Source organism: Suricata suricatta, chromosome 13 (genome assembly GCF_006229205.1).
Source record: "Suricata suricatta isolate VVHF042 chromosome 13, meerkat_22Aug2017_6uvM2_HiC, whole genome shotgun sequence".
Taxonomy (NCBI): domain Eukaryota; kingdom Metazoa; phylum Chordata; class Mammalia; order Carnivora; family Herpestidae; genus Suricata; species Suricata suricatta.
Window position 1 is genome coordinate 62226178 of NC_043712.1, and position 17102 is coordinate 62243279.

General features: G+C 35.7%; 1 protein-coding gene across 3 annotated transcripts in view; it reads right to left on the reverse strand.

Moving 5' to 3' along the window:
- ERCC6L2 (ERCC excision repair 6 like 2) overlaps window positions 1-17102 on the reverse strand; it is a 148493-nt gene that overhangs the window by 86229 nt on the left and 45162 nt on the right. For all 3 annotated transcript variants that reach the window (XM_029920474.1, XM_029920473.1, XM_029920475.1), the window contains one exon: window positions 6515-6637. In XM_029920474.1, coding sequence (XP_029776334.1) covers window positions 6515-6637 — 123 coding nt within the window. The remainder of the gene's footprint in view (window positions 1-6514; window positions 6638-17102) is intronic.

Below are 17102 nucleotides of genomic sequence, written 5' to 3' on the forward strand. Positions count from 1 at the left end.
GAGTTCCAACATTAATTTTTCAGGATTCCATCACAATTCTGGCATTAGCATAATAAATATAAAGAACTTTTTTTCTCTAGCTATTTCATAGACCATCTTTTAAAAATGCACAGAACTTTATTCTTTTTAATTTTATTTATTTTTGAGAGAGAAACAGAGCACATGAGCAAGAGAGGGATGGGGAGAGGGAGAGAGAATCCCAAGCAGGCTCTGCACTGCCAGTGGAGAACCTGATGCTGGGCTCAAACTCACAAACAGTGAGATCATGACCTGAGCCCAAACCAAGAGTCAGATGCTTAACCAACTCAGTCACCCAGGTGCCCCTAAAAATGCACAAAAATTTAATGGACCAATACAAATTTATCTTTTAAGAATTTTATCATACAAAATTATAGTATTCAAATTTACACTATACTGTTTGAATTCACTTCTGGGGAAACTTTAGAATATCACTGGTAATCCCATTAAAAGCTTTATCAAATTCCAGTTCAAATGATTAACTAAACATATGTATTTATTGATGCCACTTGAAACAAAAGAATATAAGAATAAATCCACAATACTGTAAAATGCTTGGAAGGGGCACTGGCAGAGGACCAGATGTGTGTCAAAGTATATGAAAACTGCCATACGTAAAGAAATGAGGAATCCATCCTATACCTATGTAAGAGAAAACTTCCCCCAAAAATACAAAGTGAATTTTCCTAGAAAAAAACTGTAAAAAGAGACAAAGATCATCAGATTATAATAAAGAGGTCAATTCATTAACAGAATATAACAACTGTAAATATTATACCCAACATCAGAACATGTAACTATATAAAGCAAATAACAGATATGAAGAGAGAAAATGACAGTAATACAATAATAATATGGGACTTCAACACCCTACTTTTCAACAATGGATCAGTAATGTAACATCAGATTTAAACTATACATTACACCAGATGGACCTAAGAGAGATATACACAACATTTCACCCAATAGCAGCAGAATACATATTCTTCTCAAGCACATATGGAATTTTCTCCAGGATAGATAATATGTTAGGCCACAAAAGAAGTCTTAAATCATATCAAATGTATTTTCAGACTACAATGGTATGAAACTAGAAATCAATGACAAGAGGAAACTGAAAAAATCCACAACTGTGGAAATTAAACAGTATACTCCTGAAGAACAAATGGACCAAAGAAGAAATTAAAAAAATATCTTGAAACAAATAAAAATTGAAACACATATCAAAACTTTTGGGATGGAGCAAAAGGAGTTCTGAAAAGAAAAACTTTAGTGATAAAGACCTACATTAAGAAAAAAGAAAAAAATCTCAAACAACCTAACTTTACACCTCAAAAAACTATAAAGAGAAAAACAAATTAAGCCCAAAGTTAGTAGAAGGCAATCACAAAGCTCAGAGTGGAAATGAATGAAATGGAGATGAGAAAAACACTAGAAAAGATCAATGAAACTAAGAGTTAGTTCTTTGAAAAAAAAAAACAAAATTGGCAAACCTTTAGCTACAATAAGAAAAAAGAGAACACGCAAAATTGGAAACGAAAGAGAAGATATTACCATTGATAACAACAAAATACAAAGGATCATATAAAATTACACGATTATATATCAACAAATTAGATAACCTAGAGGAAATGAATACATTCCTGGAAACACATAACCCAACAAGACTGAATTTTGAAGAAAGAAAATGTGAATAGATCAATTACTAGTAAGGAGACTGAATCAGTAATCAAAAACCTACTACACAGAAAAGTTTAGGACCAGATGGCATCACTAGCAAATTCTACTAAATATTTAAATAAGTAATGTCAATCTTTCTCAACAATCCCAAACTCATTTTTTAAGACCTGATATCCTTATATCAAAGGATACCACAAGAAAAGAAAATTACAGGCCAATATCCCTGATGAACCCAGATGCAAAAATTCTTAGCAAAAATATTAAACAAACAGATTCAACAGTCCTTTAAAAGGACCATACACCATGATCAAAGTGGGGTTTATTTCTGAGATGCACTGGTAATTCAAACATATAAAAATCAATAAATATGATACATCAGATTAACAAAATGAGGTCTAAAAATCATTGTTGGGAGCTATCTGAACTCACCGGTTGAGTGAAAGTTCCTGGTGAGGGTATGGCAAGTTTGCATGGTCTCTTGACCCCAGACAGCTACCAAAATCTACCCTCTTGTAACTTTCATTTCTGCTGGGGCACAAAACCTCAGAGTGCTTTGCTGATTAATGTCAGGAGCAGCCTGTCCCCCTGCCCTGTCCCTGAGGCACGATTGCATGTGGTCAGGGAAAAGATGAGTAAACTATATACACCCTAATGTGACTAAGGCAAGCAACATAGAATTTTTCTCTTACCTGAGCAATTAACTGATAACTGACTACTTTCTGGGCCTGGATGCCTTTGCAAAAGTCACTATTGCAATAAAATGTATCAATCATCTTTGAGACTGTGAGAGCAGGCATTATGTCTCCTGGGAATCCTGTTTTTCTGGGAACTTTCTCTTAGAGTTATAAACAGTCTAATGACTCTTACTCATAAAAAACTGACCTTTCCTGAACAATGTTGTTTGCCTCTTGGTTAAGGTCGCTTTCTTAGGGCTATACCTGAGGTTTTATAAAAAATACCTGCCCTTCCCATATAATAGCATCAGTGCCTGTAGCTAAGTTTTTTATGACAATTATTAGTACTAGAATTGTAACATCTGCAGAATCCACGTCCTGGAAAATTATAAAAAATTATCTATGAGAAATCATTTACCGCTCTTTCTGCCTCTTGTACCTTTTAACATAAAAAAAGTGAGAGAATCAGACAGAGCAGAGATGCCTGCCTGGAGATCAGAAAGAAACTCAAGGCTCTCTCTCTCTCTCTCGCTGACACCATCCATCCTTCAGGGAACCCTGGACCTGCTGGAGCTGGACTCCAGCAAATCATATTTCAACAGATGCAAAAAAAAAAAAAGCATTTGACAAAATTCAACATCCTTTTGTGATAAAAACAAATTGGACACAGAAAATACATACCTTAACAAAATAAAGACCATGTGGGTACCTTGGTGGCTAAGTCACTAAGCATCTAACTTTGGCTCAGGTCATGATCTCAGTTGTGAGTTTTGAGTTCTACATCAAGTGAGTCTCACTTGGGTGAGCTTGAGCCCTACTTTGGGCGAGTTCATGTCCCACTTCGGGGGTGGAGCCCCAGTCCTACTTCAGGTGAGCTCAAGCCCCACTTTGGGTAAAACATGAGCTCCAGGTGAGTATGGCTTCCCTGTCTCTCTCCTACCCCTCTGCTCCTTGCTCACTTGCACCCTCTCTCTCTCAAAAAAAGAAAAAAAGACCATGTATGACAAGCTCACAGTTTAACATGACACTCATCAGTGAAAAGCTGAATACTCTTCCTCATAAGATCATTTACAACACAAAGACCTATTCTTTTATATATATAATCTATTGTCAAGTTGACTAACATACAGTGTATACAGTGTGTTCTTGATTTTGTGGCTAGATTCCTGTGATTCATCGCTTACATAAACACCCAGTAAATGCCAATTCTTGCCCAATTTATTCAACATATTTTGGAAGTCCCAGCCAGAGCAATTAGGCAAGAAAAATAAACAAAAGTCATTGAGATTAGAAAGAAAGAACTAAAATGTCTGTTTGCAGATGACATGACATTACATGTAGTAAATCCTAAGATGCCAAAAACAAACCACAACAACAACAACAAAAACCCCACTTAGGATGCAGTAAAATAAATAAGTAAATATGCAGGACACACAATCAATATACAAAAATCAGTTGTGTTTCTATACATTAGCAATAAATTACTGAAAAAAGAAATTAAGAAGACATCATAAATAGCATAGTGATTAATTAAAGGGGAAACAACGATGCCAATCATCTGCGCCAGAGAAGCAGCACTCTGCTTCCCCTACAGAAGGTACTGTGCATATTTTTCCAAAGCAGGAGAACTTCTTTAAAATTCATAACAAGTGTTCAGATGGAGAAACTATCTGAATTTCATTTCAAGGTTGAAGAAAAAGCCTTATACACTTTAAAACAAAAAGAAAATTTCCTTTCCAAGGAAAAAGTCAGTTCCGTATTGGATCCTCATCTGACATAAAATGACAGAAGAACATAAAATTGTTTTGGTCAAGTTTTAAGAGAAAATTTTTAATTTAGAATTCTACACACAGATAAACTATCAATTCAGTATGACAGCAATATAAAGGTACACAAAATTTTTGAAACAATAAAGTTGTTAAACAAGCAAAAACTGGTACAAACACATGAAAAAATGAAAAAGCTAAAAGATACAGTAGAAATTTAAACTATTTCTTTCAGGATCTAAATGCTCAAACAGACCTAAATAAAAAAAGCATTAATTTTAACAATATAATTAATAAGCTTGATTGAGATATTTATAACTATTGTGACCATAATAACAAAGAATGCACAAAATACTAGCAAACATTTAAAAAATTTTTTTTAATTCAAATGTTTATTTGTTTTTAAGTGAGACAGAGCTTGAGTTGGGGAGGTGCAGAGAGAGAAGGAGATATGAAATCTGAAGCAGGCTCCAGGCTCTGAGCTGTCAGCACAGAGTCCAATGTGGGGCTCAAACTCACAGACTGCAAAATCATGATCTGGGCCAAAGTAGGGCACTTAACTGATTGAGCCACTCAGGTGCCCCAGCAAACATTTTAAAATAAGTAAAACTACATAATATTCACAGCATTAAAAAACCATGGATTTAGCCACACACACAAAAATACCAAGTCTATTCTCACAACAACAAAAGTACAAAGAAAAATCAACAACAGAGGCTAAATACTCCCATCATTCTCCATTCCCCTATATTCACTTGGAAATTTTAAACTTTGCCTTTTTAAAAGTTTATTTATTTATTTTGGGAGAGAGAGAAAAAGTGTGAGTAGGGGAAGGGCAGAGAGAGGAAGAGAGAGAGAATCCCAAGCAGGCTCTGCACAGGCAAGATCATGATCTGAGTCAAAGTTGGACACTTAACCAACAGAGTCATCCAGGTGCCCCTAAAGTTTGCTTTAAATAGTTTTTGAGTAAAAGCAATAACTGAAGTCACAGATAATTTAGAAAAGAATAATGAAAAGACAAATAGTAAAAAGTATAAAATGCAGCCATAGTGGTACTCAAAAAAACATTTACACCTTTAATGAAATTTGTTAGAATACAAGAAAGATCAAAAGAATAAGAATTGAACTGGAGGAGATAGAAAAATACCAGTGTATATTATAGCAACGACTTGAACATACATATGTATATGTACCTACATAAATACATAAATGTAAATAAATATATATTATAAATACATATTATATATATAAGTATCTTTAAATATTTAAAGTACTACTTTTCCCTGCTGTTTTCGCTGCCCTGTCTGCTAATTCTCACAACTGACATAAGGTATTCATAAACTCTACACTGATATTTACAACAAAATAACAGGACTTGATATAACAACGAAAAACAGGACTTGAACTCTAGAAGATTTAATAACACATTAAGAATATGCTTTTAAAAAAGAAATTAAATTTGGCACAGGATGTATTTATAATATTAAAAATAATAAAACATTTAAAGTAATAATACCTAAGCCATTACCTCTCAAAACTTTGCAGGAAAATGCCCCAATGATAGACAAGAGTAAATTGGCCTTCTCAATAATCTTATGTATCTATAAGACTTATGGATGAGACTGTTTTAAAACTTGTGGAAAGTGATTAATTTCAATAATGTAATAAAGATTTCATAAAATCACTTCATCTTTATTTCTATCCAGTTTCCTGGTACTGAGAACATAAAAGTCAAACACAAAACTATACCTTTCTCTTTCATTATTTTATTAGAAATATATCATTTTTATGAGTCATATATGAAATATTTATAAACATATTTAGAGAGGAGAAAGCTGAAGTACAGATGTAAAGAGCATTCAGAGTCACAAAGGCAAAGATAAGTCTAGACCTTAATTGCTCTGATTCCAACTTCAATGGTCTTCATGTAGGGAGAACTTGTTACGTATTTTCAAGATGTAATTACTCTGCTAACAACTTTATCAGTGACATACCTTTGTTAGCAATATCTACAACTGTCTCCCTTTCATTCTCCCATAAATAACAGTATAATGGACTGATTCAATGAACTTTACATACACAATAATGGAAATTTAATGAACAATGAAAGTAAGTCCTATAAACCCAACCAAGGGAAAGACTGAAACCCTCTAAAAAAATTTAAGCTAAAATTGTTATTTTCCTACTTGGGGAGTCAATCATACTTAATTTGAGGATGAAATTGATAACCCTTCCAGAATTAGGCCTCTAAAACAAGTATTTTAATAATGTCTTTACATTCTATGTTTTAAATTTATACTATAATGTGTGATGTTTATGTTACTATATATTTTTCTAATACCAGCTTCATGAGATGTATGCTTCTAAACATCTTACCTTTTTTGCTATAGAAGAAGGGGGTTCCTTTTTCATACTTCTTAGTAAAAACTCTGGCATGTTGTTTTCAATATCCTCACGAGTTCCCTTTTTATGCAAAACTGCAGCCAAAAATGAAATAACCTGAGAGAAAAAAACAACTTTTCAATTACTATGTAAATGTTTCAAGATCAACAACATTATATGGCTTACATGAATAAGTACCCAACTAATGACAATTTGAGTATATACAAATGGATTTGTTACAGGGAAAAACAACATGAAAGACCAGCATTGGTTTTCTTTATACATATTAACAAAGAAATGTATAGTACACGTTACTCTTCAACATAGTAAAAAAGAATTCTCATGTTTCTGTCTCTTCCACGATAAGTTCTACCTACTCAACGAATTCTTCCTTGATATCATCAGTTGGGACATTACCTTATTTGTTTCTCTCCATGGAAACTATCTCTTCATAGACGCTTTTAGAATAAACTATATTCCCTGTAGAAAACAAATCCCGTAAGGGAGTAATATTTGGTTCATAAAGTTGTGTACTTCTGTTTATCTAATAAATATAGATGGAATGTTAGAATATTATTTTAAGAGAGACGAAGACAATTCACTAATATACACATCACTTTGAATAGCAGCTATTCTCCAAATATCACGTAAGAAAGACATAGAAACATTATAAAGGAAATAAATATAACCCCCATAATGAAGAGCAAGAAATATTTAATCCACTGGACATTGGATCAAATTTCAGCATTAGTTTCCTGGCAGCTACGTAAACTTGGGCAAGATGGTTGGCTTCTTAGAATGACTGTAAAAATACTTGAAAATAGCAAAAATAAATATTTGTGAGTTGTAGTAAGATTGGGGGGTAGGGGCATCTGGGTGGCTCAGTCAGTGGAGCATAGTACTTTGGCTCAGGTCATAATCTCGTGATCTCATGGTTCATGAGTTCAAGCCCCACGTCAAGTTTGCTGCTGTCAGCCCAAAGCCTGCTTCGGGTTCTCTATTCCCTTCTCTCTCTGCCCCTCCCCTGTTCACATGCTCTCTCCCAAGAATAAAATATTAAAAAAAAAAAAAAAGGTTGGAGGAAAGTATTTGAGGTATATAAGTAAATAAGTAAATAAATAATCAATCAAGCCACAAGTAGTATTTCATAGAAAACCTGGCCAAAACTTGAGACCAAAAAAAAAAAAAAAAAAAATCTTAAAACAAGAAGCAGGGAGGAATTAAGATGGCAGAGTAGAGAGAATCTAAGCTTGTCCTGTCCCTCAAACATAACTAGATAGTTATTATATATCATTCTGAATACTCAAGAAATCAATCAGAGGGCTGAGAGAACAAAAACTGCAAGTTTTACAGCAGCAGGGAGGCCGCTTATGGAGGCTACCACAAAGTATTGTAAGCAGCAGAGCACAAAATCTGAAATTTTAGAAGTCTGCTATAATGGGGATATGATATGCTGAAAGGTGCTCAGGTGGTGAAGCTGGGCAGACTCCCAGATGTGACAGTGTGGTCATAGGATCCCCTGGGTTGCAAGAAGAATGGGTGGTATTTCAAGGCACAGAAGTGGGGACTCAGGCTGAGGGCTGAAGCCAGGGTGAAGGCTTTCTGCTCTGTTTTGACATAAACTCTGAAGTGCTATAAGGTCATGCAACCCTTTTCCTCACATAGGCCTGCAAAAGTTCAGTAAGACTCTCCCCCAAAGGAACAGTGTAGGTCTGCACCAAGGGAGTCCCTAAATTTTGGAGTTTTGAAACTTAGTACCACTTCTGATATAACAACAAACAAACAAAACAAAACAATAACAAAAACAATAACAAAAACCCTCATGGTTGATAGGGTGAATGCAGGATTCTGCTGCAAACTGGGGCCACAAGATGGGTGACTGATTGCTCTTCGGTGAGCCTTCCCTGAAGGAGGGGTCACGCCCTTCAGCTCCAGGGCTAGAGAGTGGGGCACCATATATATCTGCCCCTCAGTACAGAAAGCCTTCAGTGAACAAAACAGCGCCGCCTAGTGAAGGCCAGAGCCACTTACACCAAGTGCAGTCCCCTTGCACCTTGAGGCACATTTCTACTGAAACAAGTCAGCCTGAGAATCAGCACAGCAGGCCCCTCCCCCAGAAGACCAGCACAAACAACTTGTTTGCACCAAGTCTACTCATCATAGAGTGCTACAAAGCTTCAGCTCTAGGGGAAATAGGATCTAGCTTCTAATTTTATTCTTTATTCTTTACTGTTATTTATTCACTTATTCTGTTTTTTCTATTCCTTTTATTTTTTAATTTTTATTTTTACTTTTTAAAATTTATTTATGTTGAGTGAGGAGGGCATGTACAAGTAAGGAAAGGACCAAGGGGAAGTGAGAGAGAGAGGAGAGGAGAGGAGAGACAGGAGAGACAGGAGAGAGAGAAGAGAGAAGGAGAATATCCCAAGCAGGCAGCTCTGGGCAGAGCCCAATGCAGGGTTCAATCTCACCAACTGTGAGATCATGACCTGAGTGCTTAACTGACTGAGCCACCCAGGCACCCTGCACACGTGAATTCTCCACCCAACAAGGCTCTCATTCGGAATAAAAGGAGAAAGAAAGAGTTTCCCAACCAAAAACTAAAGGAGTTCATGACCACTAAACCAGCCCTGCAAGAAATTTCATTGGGGACTCTGAGTGGAGGGGGAAAAAAAAGACCAAAAGCAACAACAAAGTCTAGAAAGAACCAGAGGGCATCACCAGGAACTCCAACTCTACAGGTAACACAATGGCACTAAATTCATATCTTTTAATAATCACTCTGAATATAAATGGACTAAATGCTCTAATCAAAAGACACAGGGTATGGATAAAAAAATCAAAGTCTAACTACATGCTGTCTATAAGAGACTCACTATAGACCTAAAGACACCTGCAGATGGAAAATGAAGAATGACCTATCATGTTAATGGATGTCAAAGGAAAGCTGGAAGAGGCATACACACTTTAAAATAAAGACTGTAACAAGAGATGAAGAAGAGCATTATATCATAATTGTTAGACCAAGAAGATCTAACAATTGTAAATATTTATGTCCCCCAAATATTTATGCACTGAAATACATAAATCAATTAATAACACATGAACAAACTCATTGACAATAATACAATTATAGTAGGAGACTTAACACTCTACTTAACAGCAATGGACAGATCATCTAAGCACAAAACCAACAAGGAAACATAGGCTTTGAATGACACATTGGACCAGATGATTTAACAGATATATTCAAAAGATTTCATCCTAAAGCAGCAGAATATACACTCTTTTCAAGTGTACAAGGAATTTTCCCCAGAATAGACCATGTACTGGGTCACAAATCAGCCCTTAACAAGTAAAAGAAGATCAAGATCTTACCATACGTATTTTCAGATCACAATGCTATCAAACTTAAAGTCAACCATAAATGTGAAAAGCCCTCACATAAATGGAAGTTAAAGAACATCTGACTATGAATGAGTTAACCAGTAAATTAAAAAAGAAAAAATTATATACAGAAGCAAATGAAAATGAAAATACGAGAGTCCAAACCCTTTTTGATGCAGTAAAGGTAGGCCCTACAAGGGAAGTATATTGCAACTCAGGCTTACCTCTAGGAGACATAAAGGTTCCAAATACACAACCTAACCTTACACATAAGGGAGCTAGAAAAGGAACAGCAAATAAAGCCTAAAGCCAACACAAGAAGGAAAATAATAAAGACTAGAAGGGAAATAATAAAGATTAGAGCAAAAATAAATGCTACAGAAACAAAGAACAGAACAGATCAACAAAACTGAGCGCTGGTTCTTTGAAAGTTAAAACTGACAACCCCACCTCCAGACTTAGCAAAAAGAAAAAATAAAGGACCCAAATAGATAAAATAATGAATGAAAGAGGAGCAATCACAACACCACAGAAACACGAGCAATTACAAGAGAATACTATGAAAAATATGTCAATGAACTGGGTAATCTAGAAGAAATGAAATAATTCCTATAAGTTCACAAACTACCAAAACTAAAACAGGAAGAAATAGAAAATTTGAACAGACTCATAACCAGCAAAGCAATTTAATAAGCAATCAATAATCTTCCAACAAACAAGAGTCCTGGGCTAGATGGCTTCTCAGGGGAAATTCTACCAGACAATTAAAGAACAGTTAATACCTATTCTTTTCAAACTGTTCTAAAAAATAGAAACGGAAGGAAAACTTCCAAACTCCTTCTACAAAGTCAGCATTACCTTGATTACAAAACTAGACAAAGATCCTTCTAAAATGGAAAATTACAAGTCACAGATGAACACAGATGCAAAAATTCTCAATTACTACTAGCAAATCAAGGGGTACCTGGATGGCTCAGTCGGTTCAGTATCTGACTCTTGATTTTGGCTCAAATCATGATCTCACGGTTCGTGGGATTGAGCTCCATGTCAGACCCTGCACTGACAGAGCCCCTGCAACAGGCTCTATGCTGACAGTGTGGAGCCTGCTTTGGATTCTCTCTCCCTCTCTGCCCCTGGCCTGCTCACGCACTCTCTCTCTTTCTCTCTCAAAATAAATAAGCATAAAAAATTGTCTTTAATTTAAAAAAACTTAAAAAATACTAGCAAATTGAATACAACAGTATATTAGAAGAATTCTTCACATCGGATTTATTATCAGGCTTCAAGGCTGGTTCAATATTCACAAGTCAATCAATGTGATACACCACATTAATAAAAGGAAGAATAAAAACTATATGATCTTATCAGTAGATACAGAAAAATTATCTGACAAAATACAGCATCCATTCTTGATGAAAACCTTCATCTTACAAAGGATAGATGGACCATGCCTCAACATCATAAAGGCCACACATGAAAACCCCACAGCCAGCATCACCCTCAGTAGGGAAAAACTAATAGTCTTCCTTCCTATGATCAGGGACAAGACAAGGATGCAACTCTCACCATTACTATTTAACACAGTAGTGGAAGTCTAGCCTCAGCATTCAGACAATGAAAAGAAATAAAAGCCATCCACACCAAGGAAGAAGTCAAACTTTCACTATTTGCAGATGACATGATATCCTATGTAGAAAATCCCAAAGACTCCAGAAAAAACTGCTAGAAATAATACGTGAATTCAGCAAAGTTGCAGGATATAAAATCAACATGTAGAAATCTGCTACATGTCTATACACAAATAATTAAGCAGCAAAAAAATAAAAGAAATCAAGAAATCAGTCCCATTTGCAACTGCACCAAAATCAGATATTTAGGAATAAAACTAATTAAAGAGGCAAACGGTCCAAAAACTATAAAACACTTATGAAAGAAACTGAAGAAGATACCAAGAAGATACCAAGAAAAAGCATTCCATGCTCATTGACTGGACAAAAAAATGGTTAAAATGTCTATGGCAATGAAAGCAATCTATATTCTTAATGCACCCCCTATCAAAATACCACAGCATTTTTCACTGAGCTAGAACAATCTTAAAATTTGTAGACCCCCAAATAGCCAAGACAACCTTGAAAAAATAAAAAAACTGAAGGCAGCACAATTCTGGATTTCAATCTATATTACAAAGCAGTGGCCATCAAGATAAAATGGTACTGGCACAAAACAGATACTCAGATCAATAGAACAGAATAGAAGACTTAGAAACAGACCCCAACTATATGGTCAACTAATCTTTGACAGGAAAGCAGGAAAGAATATCCAATGGAAAAAAGTTAGTCTCTTCAACAAATGGTGCTGGGAAAACTGGATAGCAACATTTAGAGAAGGAAACTGGACCACTTTGTTATACCATACACACACACACACACACACACACACACACAGACACACACCACATTCAGAATGAATGAAAGATCTAAACGTGAGACAGGAAACCATCAACATCCTAGAGGACAACACAGGCAACCACCACTTTGACCTTGGCTGCAGCAACTTCTTACTAGACACATCACCAAAGGCATGGGAAACAAAAGCAAACATGAACTATTGGGATTTCATCAAGATAAACAGCTTCTGCACAGCAAAGGAAACAATCAATAAAACTAAAAGGCAGAATACGGGAATAGGAGAAGATATTTGCTAACAAGATATCTAATACAAAGATAGCATCCAAAATCTATAAAGAACTTATCAAACTCAACACCCAAAAAGGAAAGAACCCCATTAAGAAAAATGAAAAGACACATTTCCAAAGAAGACATTCAGGTGGCTAACAGACACATGAAAAGATTCTCAACATTACTCATCATCAGACAAATACAAATCAAAACCACAGTGAGAAACCACCTCACACCTGTCATGACTAAAATTAACAACACAAGATACAACAGGCGTTAGCAAGGATGCAGAGAAAGGGGAACCCTCCTGCACTGTTGGTGGGAATGCAAGCTGGTGCAACCACTCTGGATAACACTAAGGAAATTCCTCAAAAACCTAAAAATAGAACTACCTTATCCAGCAAGTGCACTATTAAATATTTATCCAAACAATACAAGATAAAGATTTAAAAAGGGCACATGCACCCAGGTGTTTATAGCAGCCCTATCAACAATAGCAAAACTAGAGAACTATAGAGAAAGCCCAAATGTCCATCGACTGATGAATGGATAAAAATGTGTAATAAATACACAATGATATATTACTCATCCATCAAAAAGAACGAAATCTTGCCAGTAGCAATAATGTGGAATGGAGCTAGATTGTATTACACTAAGCAAAAGAGGTCAATTAAGAGAAAGATAAATACCACTTGATTTCACTCATATGTGGAAATTAAGAAACAAAACATATGAGCCTACAGGAGCGGGGTAAAAGGAGAGAGGGAAACAAGGGGTCCTTGGGCCACATGGGGAGAGGTAGTTCCCCTGCTGGGAGGGCATTTGGTAGAGGTAGTGCAGCCTCCCCTTCCTTTGCTTCCTTCAAAATGACTAAATGAAGGAATTCACCCCAAAAAAGAAAGAACAGGATGAAATGACAGCCAGGGACTTAACCAACAAAAATACAAGCAAGATGTCTGAACTAGAATTTAGAAGCACAATAATAAATATATTAGCTGGGATTGAAAATAGATTACAATTCCTTTCTCTGGAGATAAAAGAAGTAAAAGATAGGGTGAAATTAAAAACCCTATAACTGAGCTATAATATCGAATGAATGCCACAGCAGCATGGATGAATGAAGCAGAGCAGCAATTCAGCAAACCTATGGAGAATAATGAAGCAGAAAAAAAGAGCGAGACTAATACAAAAGAGCACATTGTAAGAATTAGAGAATTCACTGACTCATTACAAAGGAACAATATTAGAATCATAGGGGTCCCAGAAGATGAGAGAGAGAGAAAGGGGAAAAAGGTTTATGTGAAAAAACCATAGCAGAAAACTTTCCTAACCTGGGTAAAGACACAGACATGAAAATTCAGGAAGCACAGAGAACTCCCATTAGATTCAACAAAAACTGACCATCAACAAGGCATATCATAGTCAAATTCACAAAATACTCAAAGAAAGAATCATGAAAGCAGCAAGGGAAAAAACAAGTCCTTAACCTACAAGGGAAGACAGATCAGGTTCATAGCAGACTGATCCACAGAAACTCAGCAGGCGAGAAAGGAGTGGCAGGATATACTCAATGTGCCGATCAAAAAAAAATATTCACCCAAGAATTCATTATCCAGCAAGTCAGTCACTCAAAATAGACGGAGAGATAAAAGAGTTTCCCAGACAAACAAAAACTAAAGGAGTCTGTGAGTACCAAACCAGCCCTGCAAGAAATTTTAAGAGGGACTGTCTGCAGGCAGAAAAGATGGGAGGGAAAAAAAGACCAAAAGCAACAAAGGCTACAAAGGACCAGAGAACACCACCAGAAACTCCAAATCTATAGGCAACATAATGGCAATAAATTCAGATCTTTCAGCACTCACTCTAAATGTCAATGGACTAGACGCTCCAATCAAAAGATATAGAGTAACAGAATGGATAAAAAGACAAGATTCATCTATATGCTGTTTACAAGAAACCCATTTTAGACCTAAAGATACCTTCACATGGAAAGTAAGGGGATAAAGAACCATCTATCATGCTAATGGTCACCAAAAGAAATGGAGTAGCCATACTTATATCAGACAATCTAGATTTTAAAATAAAGACCCTAAGAAGGGAGGAAGAAGGACGTTAAATCACAATTAAGGGGTCTATCCACAGAGAAGATCTAACAATTGTAAACATTTATGCTCCAAACATGAAGATACTCAAATACATAAATCAATTAATCACAAACATAAACCCATTGATAATAATACATTAATAATAGGGGACTTCAACACCCCACTTACAGCAATGGACAGATCATCTAAATAGAATATCAACAAGAAAACAATGGCTTTGAATGACACACTGGACCAGATGGACTTAATGGTATATACAGAACATTTCATCCTAAAGCAGCGTAATACACATTCTTCTCTAGTGCACACAGAACATTCTCCAGAACAGATCACATATTGGGACACAAATCAGCCCTCAACAAGTGCAAAAAGATGGAGATCATACCATGCATATTTTCAGATCACAATGCTATGAAATCTGAAATCAACCACAAGAAAAATTTTGGAACAACAACAAATACTTGCCTACTAAAGATCGAATGGGCTAACCAAGAAGTTAAAGAGGAAATTAAAAAGTTCATGAAAGCCAATAAAAATGATAACACCACAGCCCAAAACCTCTGGGATACAGTAATGGCAGTCATAAGAGGAAAGTATATAGTAATCCAGGCCTTCCTAAAGAAGGAAGAAAAGTCTCAGATATACAACCTAACCTCACACCTTAAAGAGTTGGAAAAAGAGCAGCAAATAAAACCCAAAATCAGGAGAAGGCAGGAAATAATAAAGATTAAACCAGAAATCAATGCTATCAAAACCAAAAAACAGTAGAACAAATCAATGAAACCAGAAGCTGGTTCTTTGAAAGAATTAACAAAATTGACAACCCCCTCGCCAGTTTGATCAAGAAGAAAAAGGAGATGACCAAAATAAATAAAATCAAGAATGAAACAGGAGAGACCAAAACCCACACAGCAGAAATACAAACAATAATAAGAGAATATTACAAGCAATTATATGTCAATAAAATGGGCAATCTGGAAGAAATGGACAAATTCCTAGAAACACATAAACTACCAAAACTGAAACAAGAAGAAATAGAAAATTTGAATAGATCCATAACCAGTAAAGAAATCAACTTAGCAATCTAAAATCTCCCAAAAAACAAGAGTCCAGGGGCGGATGGCTTTCTAGGGAATTATACCAAACATTTAAATAAAAGTTAATACCTATTCTTCTGAAACTGTTCCAAAAAATAGAAATGGAAGGAAAACTTCCAAACTCATTCTATGAAGCCAGTGTTACCTTGATTCCAAAACCAAAGACCCCCACTAAAAAGGAGAACCACAGACCAATACCCCTGATGAATATGGATGCAAAAATCAACAAGATAATAGCCAACAGGATCCAACAATACATTAAAAAGATTATTCACCATGACCAAATGGGATTTATACCTGAGATGTAGGGCTGGTTCAATATCTGCAAAAACAATCAATGTCATAAATCACATCCATAAAAAAAGGACAAGAACCAAGTGATCCTCTCAATAGATGGATATCCTAGTCAAATTCACAAAATTTGACAAAATGCTTTCTTGTTAAAGAAAAAAAGCCATCAAGAAAGTAGGGATGGAAGGATAAATATAAAAGCCATATATGCAAGATCCACCACTAGTATCATAGACACTGGATGTCCCCTCTTGCCATTGCTATTCAACATTGTATTGGAAGTCTTAGCCTCAGCAATCAGACAATACAAAGGAATCAAAGGCATCCAAATTGCCTAGAAGGAAGTCAAACGTTCACTCTTCTCAGATGACATGATACTCTAATATAAAACCCAAAAGACTCCACCAAAAAACTGCAAGAACTGATCCATGAACTCAGTAGTGTTGCAGGATATAAAATCAATGCAAAGAAATTGGTTGCATTCCTATATACTAACAATGAAGAAGGAAAAATCAAGGAATTGATCCCATTTACAACTGCACCCAAAACCATAAAATATCTAGAATAAATATCATCAAAGAGGTTATAAATCTATACACTGAAAACTATAGAAAGCTTATGAAAGAAATTGAAGAAGACACACACAAAAAAGGAACAATATTCCATGCTCCTGGATTGGAAGAATAAACATTGTTAAAATGTTGATGCTATCCAAAACACTCTACATATTCAATGCAATCCCTCTCAAAATAACACCAGCATCTTTGATGTATTGGAATGCAACTGATTTCTGTACAGTGATTTTGTACTCTGCAACTTTACTGATCATTGATCAGTTCTAGAAGGCTTCTGGTGAAGTCGATTGGGTTTTCCATGTAGAGTATCATGTCATCTGCAAAAAGGGAAAGTTTGACTTCTTCTTTGCCAATTCTGATGCCTTTTATTTCCTTTTGTTGTCTGATTGCTGGTGTTAGGACTTCCAGCACTATGCGAAACAGCAGTGGTGAGAGTGGACACCCCTGTC